The 15,362-nt window shown below is 48.9% G+C and overlaps 1 protein-coding gene across 1 annotated transcript in view; it reads right to left on the minus strand.

Annotated features, from left to right (window-relative positions):
- Positions 1 to 15,362, minus strand: part of DNAH5 (dynein axonemal heavy chain 5) — a 117,253-nt gene that overhangs the window by 6,437 nt on the left and 95,454 nt on the right. The window contains exons 64-76 of the mRNA XM_061548140.1: positions 13,895 to 13,992; positions 12,847 to 13,065; positions 8,148 to 8,303; positions 7,417 to 7,599; positions 6,760 to 7,003; positions 5,796 to 5,910; positions 5,014 to 5,204; positions 4,196 to 4,317; positions 3,478 to 3,627; positions 2,572 to 2,817; positions 1,932 to 2,151; positions 1,300 to 1,505; positions 212 to 415 (exon numbers count right to left, since the gene is read on the minus strand). Coding sequence (XP_061404124.1) covers positions 212 to 415; positions 1,300 to 1,505; positions 1,932 to 2,151; positions 2,572 to 2,817; positions 3,478 to 3,627; positions 4,196 to 4,317; positions 5,014 to 5,204; positions 5,796 to 5,910; positions 6,760 to 7,003; positions 7,417 to 7,599; positions 8,148 to 8,303; positions 12,847 to 13,065; positions 13,895 to 13,992 — 2,354 coding nt within the window. The remainder of the gene's footprint in view (positions 1 to 211; positions 416 to 1,299; positions 1,506 to 1,931; positions 2,152 to 2,571; positions 2,818 to 3,477; positions 3,628 to 4,195; positions 4,318 to 5,013; positions 5,205 to 5,795; positions 5,911 to 6,759; positions 7,004 to 7,416; positions 7,600 to 8,147; positions 8,304 to 12,846; positions 13,066 to 13,894; positions 13,993 to 15,362) is intronic.

Here is a 15,362-nt window from a genome sequence, read left to right on the forward strand (position 1 = left end):
ACTCTCTCAAAAAGCACATATCACGTAAATGTGTACAAATATTTCCGGAAGCTGTACATTGTAAACACCTTTGTTGCGAACCGCACATTATAAATACAATCGATCATAATTATGATTATGATGGTAATGATAATGATGATTATGAAGATGATGAAACACTAGCGAATTAGACTTCCGGGCCCACCCCTGCCCCCCGCACCCCCCAGGGCACCTGTATGTGCTGCAGGTACTGGTCGACGGTGGTGCAGCGCGGGATGGTGTAATCCTTGTGGAAGGAGAACGTGGGCAAGAACATGTTCTCGCTGAACCACACTTGGGTGAAGGTGTTGAGGAGCCGCTTGTCGTAGTCGTCCGTCACCCGCCCGCCGTACTGGATCTCGCCGATCATGTAGCGCACCGTGGTCCACGAAACGCCCTGGTGGGAACGACACCCCCCCACCCCCCCAGCGTGGGTTAGGCGATGGTCACTCGTAGAGCTGGAACGATGGGTCGATTCGGTTGATTTGTCAACTAAATATAAGAATAGGTTTTACCCATTCTGGCAGTAAAACAGGTGTTAAGATGTTTGCATTAAGCACACGGACTTGTGGCAAAACATTATCGGAGGATGTTTGATTACATGTATGTGTGGTTGATGCAGACATGATTCCTTGCAAAAGGTTTCTGTTTGGTGTTTTATCATCTTAACACAACTGTTTTATTGCCAAAAAGGGTAAAACCTATTCTTATATTTTGATACTGGCAAGAAAGGTCCCATGATGTAGTCGACTAAAAATTGCAATCGACCACTTGTTTTGTGGGCTCAGGCCCTGTCAAAAACAGTGGCCACCCTGATGTACTGCCTTCTGAAGGTGGGAAACTCACTAATAAGCCATGCTTGGCATGACATCGCTCAGTGATACCGATGAAGTCACCCAGTCCCATCAATTCACCTTTCATCCAGAGGTGCACGCGGGAACAGAAGTCAGACTTTCTCAACTTTTTTCGTGATATTTAATTTGTAGAGGAATCGATCCGATAATCGCCAGAGTGAGTGATACTTAAATCAGTTGGATAGCCCATCTATCAGTGTCATCTCCTGCAACGTATGTATGGATATTGAACTTTTTTAACACCATACATAGCCAACCGTGCTAATCGGTGGTGAGGGGAAGGACAACAAACTAAACACAAAAAGCAGTTCTAAAGAAATTAAGTGTCTAAAGAAATTAGTTAAAGTCTCCATTCAGATATCTAGCCCAAGTAAGCAGATATCAGAGAGCTACCTCTGGATGGGTGGGGGGCAGCGCTGGCACCCACCTTCTTGATGTCCATGTCATCCAGGTGGTTCTGCACGAACTGCACAGTAGCGTTGAAGTCGGCCTGGTTGAACTCGTAGGGGATGTTCCAACCCAGGGGGCCGTACTTGCGCCGCTCCTGGACGCATGAGTGCAGGAACGCGACGGCGTACAGCATGGGCCGCCACTGCACCATGTTGCTGACCTCCAGCTGTTCCTGGCTGATGGCTGTTACGTCATGTGCGCACACCCGCACACACACGTGCAGGCACACGTGTACGCACAGAGATGAGCAAATATGTACGCACGTGAGCCATAGGTCCGGAGACCGTACGGGAACAGACTGGTCATAAAATTAGCATTTTAACGTGCATGTAATTTTTAATTCCCCTGCATTCGGGAATTAAATTAAAATCTGCACACACAGAGACGAACACGTGGTCAGGTATACATTATAATCACATTGACAGGCATACAGATACACAGACTGACAAATGGACAGTGGAAAAGACACGTGCACACGTACAGAAAGACAAACAGGGACAGAGAGACACAAACATACTGATGGATAGACAGACATGCGGATAGACAGACACACAGAAGAAGACTGCATCCGCTGAGAGCAGGCCAAGCCACGTGTCCCGTGGGCTGTACCGGCGTATGTCCTCTTGAGCCCGGCGCGTAGGCCCTGCGGGGGCTCGTTGGTGAACTTGATGGACATCTGCAGCAGGGTGATGGGGAAGAGCGGATGCGCCTCGGTGGTCATCCACAGGCGGAACGTCTCGTGCACGCCCTCCGCCTCCGTCAGCGTGTCCATGAGCTCCGGCAGGAAGCCCAGACCCAGGTGGCAGTTCTGTAGCAGTGCCCAGCCGCCCTGCACGGACGCAGATGCGTAGGACACGAACACATTGTGCTTGTGTGCCAGTCACTCACGCAGGCAAGCAAGGGCTCTGCTATATACAGACAACTCTCAATTATCAGTAGACGGATTATCTGGGCTTAGGATTAGCTTACGTGTGCCGGTTCAATTATTACCTGCTCCTGCCCACGTGACCGCAAACATGTCAGTAAGTAAATCTATTACTTTAAGAAACCATAACAATAGATTATGCATTTGAAATCTTCTCCCCTATTATAGCAGGTGTTTCTAGGTGTGCGCAGGTGTGTCCAGATGACCTTAGGTGATCCTAGCAGTGTCCAGGTGATCCTAGCTGTTCCCAGGTGATCCTAACTGTGCCCAGTTGCCCCCCAAGTGTCCCCAGGTGCGCCCGGCGAGCAGGACGTCTCCCCTTACGTTGGCCATGGTGAGCTGCAGCAGCTTGCGGGCGTGGACCTCCTGGCCCTGGCCCATGGACACGTATCGTGTCTCGAGGCGCAGCCGCTTGCCCAGCGCAATGATGGAGTCCGTGGGGTCCGAGCCCATGGACAGGAAGCAGATGAGCGGTGTGCGCGGGTCCGACTCCTCCCAGGTGCGCTCCAGATCCAGGATGACGCCCTCCGCGAAGCTTTCACCCATCGTCTCCGTGATGTACTTGCGTGCCTGGGGAGAGTGAGCGAGAGCGAGAGAGGGAAGACATCAATTGCTAACATCCAGCACACTTTTACACCGCAAACTGAAAGTGATGACAAACAGCCACTTTCACATGCTGACAAAATTATCGAAATACATTGCTGTGGCAGTTGGCCAAATTGTTGGCGGGCGATAGCAGACATCCGCATGAGGTATGTCGAGATTAAACTCTTTAGATATTCCATGAATTGTCACCATGTGGGGTTACGATTAGATTATTAAAAACATGTTTTTCTTGTTTTTGCAACCTCGTGTACTCTTATATGTCCTGCCTAATTATATGTCCTGCCTAATTTGTACACCTTTGTTCACTCATAATAGCCTATATGTAACGGCCTATAATTGGCATATGAATTTGCACAAATTATAAACAATCAAATATCACACACGCACACAAAATATGTGATGTAGGTACCACGAGCACAAACATTTATTTCAATTGACAAACCGCATAGTTGTGTGCGTTGCATAATTGGCACATTTTTCAGCCCAAAAAAAAAAGAATCGAGCACAAAAAAACTAAACATTCAGCGGCACGCCGAACCTGGCCAAAAAATCCCCTCAACTGAAACATTTTGGGGCGACGGCGACAGGCCCAAACTCGCACCAGCTCCGGAGGCCACGGCGCACCTGGGCGATGGTGCGGTCGGGGCACCAGCAGCGGATGAGCAGCAGGCGGCGGAAGCAGTCGAGCGCCTGGTCAAAGCCGTTGGGGACGGGCTCCTCCTCGGGCGCCTCCTTGTCGAACCAGCTCTTCCACTGCTTCTCGTTGCGCGTGATCTGCGAGGCACCACCGCGATGGGTCACAGCTGCGCTGCCCCTGGCTATGTGCAGGCATTCCTAGCTGTTGCCCAGATGCTTAAGGCTTTTCCCAAGTGTCGCTAGCCATTAACGGGTATTCCTGGCTGAGTTCAGGTCTGCTGCTCACCACGTAACCCAATAGCAGGTTACAACAACCTGATGCGCATTGTGGTCCAGGCTCAAACCTGATAAGATTCCGAGATCTAATGAGACCGGTCGCTTTCTGCGTGGTTTGGTCAAGGGTGGGTAGTCGTGACCCCTATAAAATCCCTCTATTGTAAACGGAAGCCCTGTAATGGGCATGTGACGTTGGCCCACCAACAGAGCGATATGAGTAATGCTACTCTTTACGTGTTCACAGTCGCGCTGTGTCTCTCTCCGATGTGATGTTGGGTTGTGCCGCGTGTTGTTTGGCACGACGTTCAAAACTTTCGTCACATGCTGAAGAAGCTTCGAGCAAAGATGGAGGGGAATGTCGGACAAACGCGCTGGACAACGCGCGGGACGACCCGGTATGACACCACCGCTGGGTTGAGTGCGTCAGCACCTGGTTGAGGATGTCCGAAAACTGCCGCAGCTTGCTGAGCTCCACCAGGTTCAGCCACGTCAGGTCCAGGATCCACTTTGCGGGCTTGGGAGGGCAGGTCTTGAGGTCGAGCGACGCGCCGCCTACAACAGCAGTCAAAACGGCCTCTCATGGCGCACCTCAAGAAACGAGAATTCTGTGGAACGTTCAGCTATAGCAGAAAGAAGCTTAAACCAGGAACTACTGAGGGAAGTACTGAATATTTCTTCATGCAGGTCAGTCAGCCAAAATATTAAAATCTATGTTTCCTCTGAGTGATCGTAAAGAAACTTTTTTAATTATTATTTCAGTAAACCCAGGGATTATTTTCAGTTTTCAATCAGGAAAGTCTCTCATAGCAACGCAACTTCATACGATGGGTTAATCCATAGCAGATCATCTTTACTAGACTTATCGTGGTCCCCTCTTTTAGATGGATGGACGGATGAAGCTAATACATAAACGCTTCCAACCTTCATTGGTAAACATTAATATGAACCCCTACAGCGTAACATGTAGGCTTCCCAACTAAAATCGACTGATGAAGCTGGTAGTAATTACCAGAGAAACGTCGTACTCAAATTGTAAATGATGTGGGTTTACTCTCCAACAAATTGGTGTGCTGAAGTAGTAACTAATTGGCACGTTTTGTTTACGTGACAAACCTTACTAATTCGCTGTGTCGCGTAATGGTGGGTTAACGACACATTTGCATTTACACGATCTAACCCAAAAAACCCTCTATTATGACTGAACCCCCTGCGCTCGTTGGCACTGCCGCGGCAGGAGACGGTGCCCACCTTTGATGAGCGTGAGGAATTCCTCGTGCTTCACGCGCCGCGCCTGCATGTCGATCTTCAGCGCCAGCAGCAGCGCGAACAGGAACTTGTGCTCCTCGTAGAGGCCACGCACCGCGTACTTGAACACCTCGAAGGTCATGAACTCAATGATGTTGCTGATGCGCTTGCTGGTGATGGGGCTCTTGGCCGACCTGCAGACAGCAGAGGTTACGTGACAACGGTTAGGCGTGGGTGGGTCAGGTTTTTGATTCTACGCACGCACAGCTCACCAAGACACATGACAGCCTCCAATCTTTATTATCAAATATTTGTCTCTTTTGCCTACTTCTATCACAATTATGCTATTTGTTTCATATCGTGGGGGCAATTAGTAATGTTGGATCTCTCACAGAGCAGTGCAACCTTTCATGTTACAGAATGTGCAATGGAAGTAGATATCACGAAGCTACTTCTGAGATCTTTGGAAATGATCTCACGTCCACACAGTAGGGGGCAACACCTTTCTACCTATCCCTGCTAGAGAGATACATATTGATCACAAGACAAACTGTTGTTTTTAATTCTCAGAGGTGGAATTTCGAAAAATTAAGAGCAGAACCAAACTTCGTATGGATAATGTTATTTTGTGCAGACATTGGTGATGTCTGCAACTACATGGATTCGAATCCAGCGATGGCAGCGATGCCAGCTTAATGCTCTGACCCCTGAGCCACCCGGCCACCTCCCGGGCTGCATCTTCCTACAAAATCCCATGTGGTCACGTGGTGGCTCCCAGCGGGTACCTGGCCAAGCCAATGTCGAAGAGGCCGAGGAACTGGCGCAGGGAGGTCTGGTACATGACGTTCACCAGACTCATCTCCACGATCAGGAAGTACAAGATGCTGCCCCGTGTCGCTACTGCTCACAGGGGAAGAGGGGGGAACAAACGTGTACATTAATAGCAGCCCCAACGCATTTGGTCAACCATTCAGACTTTTAGCTATTTTATTCAACGTTCACGTTGGTACTGTGATAGCCTTCAATGGGAATACACTTCTGGAAATGTTATAAGAACTGAATTAAAAAGGCCCACGTGGACCACATAGTCGTCCACTGTTGTCTGTGCTCCTTCAACAGAGGAATAGAAAAACTCCACAAACACTTTCCTGAAAACTTTTCATGGCCAGCACACCTTGACATTGGCATTTGGCTCTTAAATCTAGTGCCACCATCGGCAAGAAGAGAATACAGAAGGCTGCAAAGTTGGCCTCAAGATAAAGATGAGATGAAAGCAAAAGTTACGTACAACAAGTTCTCTAAACATCTGGACATGTTAGTTATTTTTATATTTATTTTATTTTTTATTTTATTTTCACCTACGTGACTTTACTGAAAGAACCAAAGAGTATGGATCCTTGCAGTCACAAAAACTTCAAATCTGGAATCTGTAGATATCTGTCAGAGGGACAAACCTATAATGCACAGCAGATTGTGTATAACTAGGGCAGTTGCTGAAGGTAGACTGCAATAAAAAATATTAAATAAAGAAGCAGATGAAAGTGGTTAGGAGTGCTTTTTGAAAGCTGAACTTAACAACGAAAACCAAGATTCAAATGCGTAAAAAAAAACCCCACTTTTATCAATATACATTAGATGCTGTAAACACACATATTCGAATTGGCATTATACACAAAACGACAGCGGCATCAGCATCTGTCTTGTGTGAGACAGGCGAGCGGCTGCATCCCAGTCTGAGCGGCGTCCTACCAGGCCGGTACTCCTCGCGCGCCGTGTTGATCTGCTGCTCGGTGTCGGCGGCCGTGGCGAGCTTCTGCGTCACCTCCTCGGCCGTGCGCTTGGTGGAGGCGAGCACGCCCAGCAGGCTCTCGTCATCCACCAGTGAGCCTTGTGTGCTGCTCAGCCGGTGCAGGAGGCTGTCTTCCAGCTCCTGCATGCGCCGCTTGTTCGACGTCACGTCCTCCAGCAGCTCCGTGCGCTCCTTCTCCAGCTCCTGCGCAACGGCAGTATATGGAGGACGGCAGAGCTCGGGAAATTGTTGGCGCTGGCTCATCGCGTGGCCTGGATAGCGAGCCTTCATTTGCGATGGTTTGCCATCCAGGCCAGGTGCGGTGTGCGGCCATTCATGTAGAAAAGTTATGCGCATGTAACTAATACTTTCGATTAGTGTGCTTGACTACGTACGGTGTGAAATAAGTTCAACATACACACATACATCTGCTAGTTCAATATACACACACATACATCTGCTAATTCTATGGGTAGGTTTCCACTTTTTTTCAATACATTTTGGCCGAGACAAAAAAAAGTGGGGGCATTACTTTCTCAGGCGACCCTCGTATATATATATATTCAAGAACAAATATGCGGAGGAACCGTCGTTGGTTTCCACCGGTGTCTCCGAACCTTCTTCTCGGTGAGGATGACCCTGCCCAGCAGCTGCTCCTCCAGCCCCTTCATGGTGACGGTGAAGTCGATGATGGAGGTGCGCGCGCTGACCTCCGGCGTGTAGGCCGGGTTCGGCAGCTTGCTGGTGATGTAGAGGCGGAACCCGGGCATCACGTCCACCTCCTTGTCGCCCACCTTCACCTGCAGCATCGACACAGCCCCCCGTGCTCGTCTCACTCTCCCACTTCTCGCCCACATGTCACGTGACGTGCTCGTCCCAATTATTACGACGACTTTTTTATTTTTATTTGAGCAGGTGAGTGTCCTCATTGAAACTCACGATCTCATCTGCAAACAGAGATCGAGGGTTCTGGGAAGCTCTTTTCTTCTCATTGCCTATGGGGACATTCTCTCCTGTGTGGTCTACATCCGCACCTTCAGCATACTTTTGCCTCCATTTTCTCTAAGTTCTGCAACCCACCCGCTCTGCCACCAAGAATAAATGTTGGCTGCATAAAAGTCAAACTGTTATTTGTAATATCCAAACCTGGAATTTAGCACATTCCTTGTTAACTGGACTGAAACCGTTATTTCTCTACACTCTTTGGCTGCCTGGATGTGAACCCAAGATCTCAGAGCAGTGCCAAGCTCGGTGCCCTGATCTCTGAGCCACCCGGCCACCTACTCAATTTTTTTAAATTATTTATACTGCCTTTTCAGTGAGCATAGAGGACACACGTGAGTCGCACCTTGAAGGTGGAACCGATCTTGATGAAGTTTTTCTCGAGGACATTATCGAGCGCCGGGTCCAGCTCCTCGCCCACGTCCTCGATGAGCAGCGGGCGGCCCAGCGACAGGCTGTCCTCCAGGTGCGTGCGGAAGTACTTGTGGTTCAAGGACGTCACCTGCCAGGCAACGTGCAAAACGGACGTCCGCAACGAGCGGCCCCGCATGAGTGCTGGTATACGAACCCTGTGGTGATCCCGGCCGTCACTTTTGGTGCCGCTAGGGTTGCCCCCCCTCCTCCCATCTGGTGGCTTCGTCTCGAAACGTGACAGCCGTTGGCATAATCGAGATAAAAAATAGCGAGGGAAAAAAAACGTGGGGGAAAAAATAGGAATAAAAATAATTCACCGTGCCAGATGCGGGGAGAACTAAATGTAAATCTGTTGACTTGAGTGGTGTGTTGTTTTTCGATTTAAAGCTTTCGTGACTGCAGGGATTCATCTTCTTGGTTCTTTCGGTAAAGTCACGTAGAAGGGAAGTAATAAAATAATAAAAATAAAACATAATAAAACAATTCTCACGACGTTTCGGCCACAACACAAGATACAGGTCCGATTCAACACAGTACATAAAATCCGTGATCTGGTCCCGTCTGTAAAAGATGTGGTTCCAGACATACAGTACCCTGGCGTCTACAAACTAAGTTTCCTCTGTGGTAGCAGTTACATTGGAGAAACCAAACGACATGTCTCGGACCGCATCCGTGAACATAAGGCAGACCTGAAACACGGTAGGACAAACACCTCAGCCGTGGCAGATCACTGTTACAATTCAGTGGGCTCACATGACATTGACTTATCCAAGACAGAGGTTCTCTGCAAGCCATCTGGCTATCATGAGAGATTCGTTCATGAGGCGATCCACATATACAAACACAGAGACAATTTCAACCGAGAAGATGGATTCTGGCTTAGCAATCATTGGAAGGACGTAATAAACCATTTCGGATCTTAACTGATTGTGTTCACGTTAACGGTGACTTTCAGACCGCGTTCCACTCACTGGCATGGTGCAGTGTGCAGAGTAATGTATGGTGTCGTAATTGTACAGTAAACATATAGCAGTATGATACACATTAGGGTGGGTAGAATAATACATAGTGTTATATTAAAATGGATAAGGCAGCAACTGCAGCAGCAGCAGCAACTGCAGCAGCAGCAGAAACTGCAGCAGCAGCAGCAACTGCTGCAGCAGCAGTAATTGCAGCTCCCTTTGATGCTGTTAATCCTGCATAATGCACATGCATATGCAGTACTAATCACATTCCTGCATTTCCCATAAATATGCTAAATTCCTTTTGATATGCAAATTCCTTTGTCAATGCGCCCAGCTTATATATATGATCCAAGCCCGTGTGCTGTTTCATTCAGACTCTGTCGCCTCGACGGACCTGGTTTTCACCTGAGGACGGCTGCTTGCGTTGTGGCCGAAACGTCGTGAGAATTGTTTTATTATGTTTTATTTTTATTATTTTATTACTTCCCTTCTACGTGACTTTACCGAAAGAACCAAGAAGATGAATCCCTGCAGTCACGAAAGCTTTAAATCGAAATTTAACCGCCTCTACGGGGAGGGTTTCCACATAACTTTGAGATCCTTCAACAAGCTCCGGGATAAGAAGGCTCAGCTAATCGAGTCTCTCACCTTTCTGAAGAGATGCCGCGACTCTAAGGTAATACCAAACGCATTTACACTAACATCTGCTGCTGTAACTTCTTCTAATGCGAAACGAATTCTGTCTAGAACTAGTTTAGCTCTTATCTCAGAGAAAATCAGACTTACGCGCACCGAACTAGATCAGTTAGACAAGACACTCTACAAATCACACTTATCTTTGAGTGTAACAATGTCCACATCGGATTGGGAACATGTGGAAAAAATGACTGCCTCTTCAGCTGCCGCTATGTCGACTAAATGTAAGGACAACTTGATTTCCAAATTCAACCGCCTCTCAAACAAGAAACCGGACCCACACATTGAAAAGCTAGATGTTAACAAAGTCGTAATTAATCGCAGTAACAGTCCTATTTCTGAAGGTTTGAAATCCGTTTTAGCTAAAGGACTAAACTTTGCAGTCACACCTAGACACATACCAGTTAATGATATAATTGCTCGAGTAGATGTAGCTCTCAAGGGCTTGAGTCACATCGCTGCAGACGTAGCAAGATCTGAAATCTCTGTAACCCTCAAAAACGCTAAGATGCCAGCTAGCAACATCAGCAAAGATGAGCGTTTTGAATTAGCTCAATTAAAAACGAGGGATGACATTGTCATCCTCTCAGCCGACAAAGGCAATGCCACTGTCATCATGGACAAAATAGAATACAACAACAAAATTCAAGAACTACTCAACGATGGCAGCTATACAAAAATAAAAAGAAACCCCACCAACAGCCTCGTCTCCAAAACCAACAACATCATTTCTGCTTCAACCGCATTAATTGATCAGACCAAACAGTTCTCGTTGAAACCTTCTGCAGCCAGGCCACCAAGATTGTACGGCTTGCCAAAGATACATAAAGAAGATACACCTCTTCGTCCCATTGTCTCTACTATCAACTCCCCCACTTACAAACTGGCTCGTTTTTTGTCCGAAATCCTACGGCCTTTCACTGGAAAAACCACCTCTGCAGTACTAAACTCTACTGACCTGGTATCGACAATCAAGGGGATTGCCCTGTCCCCAGACGACCTGCTTGTCAGTTTTGATGTGGTTTCCTTGTTCACCAAGGTGCCTGTGCCTGACACCATCGCAATCATTGAAGACTTGGTTCATCAAGGACTGAATGCTGGGGTACCCCCGCTGGTAAGACACTGCTTAACCAATACATACTTCACCTGGAATGGAACCTTCTACAAGCAAATTGAGGGCACCCCAATGGGCTCCCCCCTATCTCCGGTTGTGGCCAACATCTTCATGGAGAAATTTGAGACGGACGCCATCCAGACTGCCACTCTACGCCCGACCTTATGGAAGAGGTACGTAGACGACACTTTTGTCATCTGGCCACATGGCCGGCCTGCTCTAGACCAATTTCTCGACCACATCAATTCCATACACCCAGCCATCAGATTCACCATGGAAGTCGAAAATGATGGCAAGCTACCCCTTTTTGGATGTCCTAATCAAAAGGAGACCTGATGGTTCAATGAGCCACTCTGTCTACAGGAAAGCCACCCACACGGATGCTTATCTAAAACCGGATTCCCACCACCATCCATCCCAGAAGAATTCCCTCATCAAGACTCTATATCATAGAGCCCAATGCATCTCCGACCATGAACACATTTCCAGTGAACTCAAACACGTACGCCAAGCTCTTAAGGCTAATGGTTACTCCGACTACACAATCCGCAAAGCCATCACTCCAACCATCAAGAAGGATCCTGTTGAGGAGCCTTTCAAGACCATCACCTTACCCTACATTGCTGGGGTCACAAAAAAGATCTCCAAAATCCTGATTAAACACAAGATCCAGGTCCGATTCAACACAGTACATAAAATCCGTGATCTGGTCCCGTCTGTAAAAGATGTGGTTCCAGACATACAGTACCCTGGCGTCTACAAACTAAGTTGCCTCTGTGGTAGCAGTTACATTGGAGAAACCAAACGACATGTCTCGGACCGCATCCGTGAACATAAGGCAGACCTGAAACACGGTAGGACAAACACCTCAGCCGTGGCAGATCACTGTTACAATTCAGTGGGCTCACATGACATTGACTTCTCCAAGACAGAGGTTCTCTGCAAGCCATCTGGCTATCATGAGAGATTCGTTCATGAGGCGATCCACATATACAAACACAGAGACAATTTCAACCGAGAAGATGGATTCTGGCTTAGCAATCATTGGAAGGACGTAATAAACCATTTCGGATCTTAACTGATTGTGTTCACGTTAACGGTGACTTTCAGACTGCGTTCCACTCACTGGCATGGTGCAGTGTGCAGAGTAATGTATGGTGTCGTAATTGTACAGTAAACATATAGCAGTATGATACACATTAGGGTGGGTAGAATAATACATAGTGTTATATTAAAATGGATAAGGCAGCAACTGCAGCAGCAGTAGCAAGTGCAGCAGCAGCAGCAGTAAGTGCAGCAGCGGCAGCAACTGCAGCAGCAGCAGCAGCAACTGCAGCAGCAGCAGAAACTGCAGCAGCAGCAACTTCTGCAGCAGCAGTAACTGCAGCTCCCTTTGATGCTGTTAATCCTGCATAATGCACACGCATATGCAGTACTAATCACATTCCTGCATTTCCCATAAATATGCTAAATTCCTGTTGATATGCAAATTCCTTTGTCAATGCGCCCAGCTTATATATATGCTCCAAGCCCGTGTGCTGTTTCATTCAGACTCTGTCGCCTCGACGGACCTGGTTTTCACCTGAGGACGGCTGCTTGCGTTGTGGCCGAAACGTCGTGAGAATTGTTTTATTATGTTTTATTTTTATTATTTTATTACTTTCCTTCTACGTGACTTTACCGAAAGAACCAAGAAGATGGTGTGTTGTTATACAACTGATGTAATATCCTGAGAACACTTACAGATTTTTCAAGCCAGTTATCACAAGATCGCCATCAGGTGACAACCCTGTGCCAACTGCCTAACCTGAACCGGAACCACAGCACGCCACCGGCCACGCGCAGCCCTCCTGTACCTGGAGGTCGTTCATCTTCTCCTTGTTCCTGATCCAGGTTTTTCCCTGCGTCTGGGGGTCGATGAGCAGCGGGTACCGCGCCGCCTTGGTGACGATGATGCCATTCTGCACGGACAGCTCGTCGCCGGGCAGGCCCTGCAGCCCCCATTCGCTAACCGTGGGGCTGTCGCTGAGCAGCTCGCTCAGCACCAGCTCCGCCGTGAAGGGGATGCGCCGCACCTTCGGGTACCGCGGGGATGATGGAGCCGTTAGGGCAATTGTGAACATTTTAACCCTAGAGAGGTGGCTTAAAAATTACTACACTGACCAGGTAAGGCCCACTGAGCAAAATATCTGTTTTTCAGAAGTGACCGGCCACAAATGATAGCTCAACAAAGTGGTTTATCATGTGGAAATTTATCATAGCGAAATATTCTAAACGCATGTTTCTACATTTGGAACGAAAACCGGAGGACCCGGAGAAAAATCCATGAGACCACGGGGAGAACATGCATATTCCAAATATACAGGCGTCAGGGACAGGATCGAACTTAGGCTTAGGCATTTATATCGCCATGCCCAGAGCTTAAAATTTCCCATTCAAGATTTTCCAGGTCGCCAGTAGACCGGGGTTGTGTGATTAGTAGCCATATTGAAATACTGGATGTTTTGTGCTGGTTGAGGAATTAATTTCTGTGTCGCTGGTAGATTGGAGTAGGTGGCACGTCACTAATAGCCACAGCCGTAGTGACAGGTTTACTCAGGGGCCACCCAGAGGTGGGAGTGGGGGGGGGGCAACAGGGAAGATTCCCCTGGGCCTCACACAAAAGAAGGCCCCACAGTGAATCTGAAGATGGTGGAATAAGGGGTTCCGATGTGGAACTCTGATCTGGGCTTCTAGGAACCTCTGGGAAGCCCTGCATATACTGGATGTGGAGCTATTTTCCGTGTCACTGACCCAGACAGACTCGATTAATACGTAGCCCGGGCAGTGCCGGCAGTGTGTGCTAACGCTCGTTGTTGTATTGTGCAAAGCGCCGTTGGATCGCCATGGGTCGTGTGTCGTCACCTTCAGCTCGCGCTGCCACTCGCCCAGCAGAAGGTTCCGGAACTCCTGGTTGAAGGGGCCGGCGTAGGACAGGAACGCCGTGGCCATGAGCACATCCCCTGGTGCCAGGTAGAAATGCGCACGTACCGACACACACCGGCTATCAGCAAATCACCCAGTCTATGCAAACATGACTCCTTGCAAAAAGGTGTCAGTTTTGTTGCCAGATAGAAGGGTAAAGAACCAATTATCAAATCACCCAGTGTTGAGCGCACATGTGCAGGCTATCTGGACTGCTGGGGCATGTGCTATGAAAGCACACAAAGGGGTGATGTAGCAAGCACCATATCTCTCTGCCTTTGTTTCCCCAGTGCTGATGTTTACACTCGGTACCAGCTAACATTTAAGGCAGAGTATCTATACACACAAAGTCAAAGACACCCTGTATAGTGTGGGGGCCGTTGGCCCCCGGGGTCCCGCCCGCCTGCATCCCCTATTGTGTTTATGTTACCCCACCTCCCTATTACCCGCTACGGTTTCGCCGGCATTCGAACGCGACGCCCGTACTGTTACAGCCTCGCGCCGCACTCCCACGCTGCGAGCATACGTGCGCACAGCATCATGAATCAAACGCCGTGCTCGCAGTATAGCCCTGTGCGGCACGTTCCCAATGCGCATCCGTATCCGACACGTAACGAACGTACGCACACACACACCGCTTCGTGCACTCCAACTCCACACGGACTACTCAAGTTACGATCGCGCACCTGTATCACACACGGAGTGAGCACACACGACACCCACTCTCGCACCGCTCTGCGCAGCGCTCCCCCGAGGCGAGCCGCAGCACTACAGGATCCCTGCGTACACACGCGCACCCACACGCTCACACTGCACGACAAGATCACGCGAGACCACGCTTCGCTATTAATGATTTATTATATGTTACCTGCGAATTGATGTTGAATCAGTGAGTCGACGAGGCTGGCCTATTCCACCCTAACCTGTACCTATTCCCTATTTATCGGCTTACGCTACCCTACTTCACCTCCCCACTTACTGTTTGGTGCCCGCGGAGGTTCGCTGCTCTCTGCGCTAACAGCGTACCTCGATGCGTCGCACGGACGTCCGGGTCGCTGGCTGGAACTCCTGCTGGTCCGCTGGCCTGGAGAGAAGGGGCGATTTCCCCTCTCCGCTCCTCTATTTATCCTCCCTACCTCAAAGGGGATGCTGCGCTGAACAATGGGCTCGTGCACCCCAAGCCCGTGCACGGCGGTTCCCCGGGCGCTGTTGATATGCTAATCAGTGAGCGACGTTGGCGGCGTACATCCTAATTACTCCCTTACCCTTCCTAACAATGGGGCCTGCGCGCTCCAGCGCAATTATCCCAACCCCCCATGACTATGCGCAACAGCCCCTGTGACCCCGCTATTCATGCTGTCCCGTGCCTCCCCTGCTTGCCCCGTCGACCCGTGGGAGTGTGTGTGGG

Source organism: Lethenteron reissneri, chromosome 9 (genome assembly GCF_015708825.2).
Source record: "Lethenteron reissneri isolate LAM-NWPU_2019-01 chromosome 9, ASM1570882v1, whole genome shotgun sequence".
NCBI classification, from domain to species: Eukaryota; Metazoa; Chordata; class Hyperoartia; order Petromyzontiformes; family Petromyzontidae; genus Lethenteron; species Lethenteron reissneri.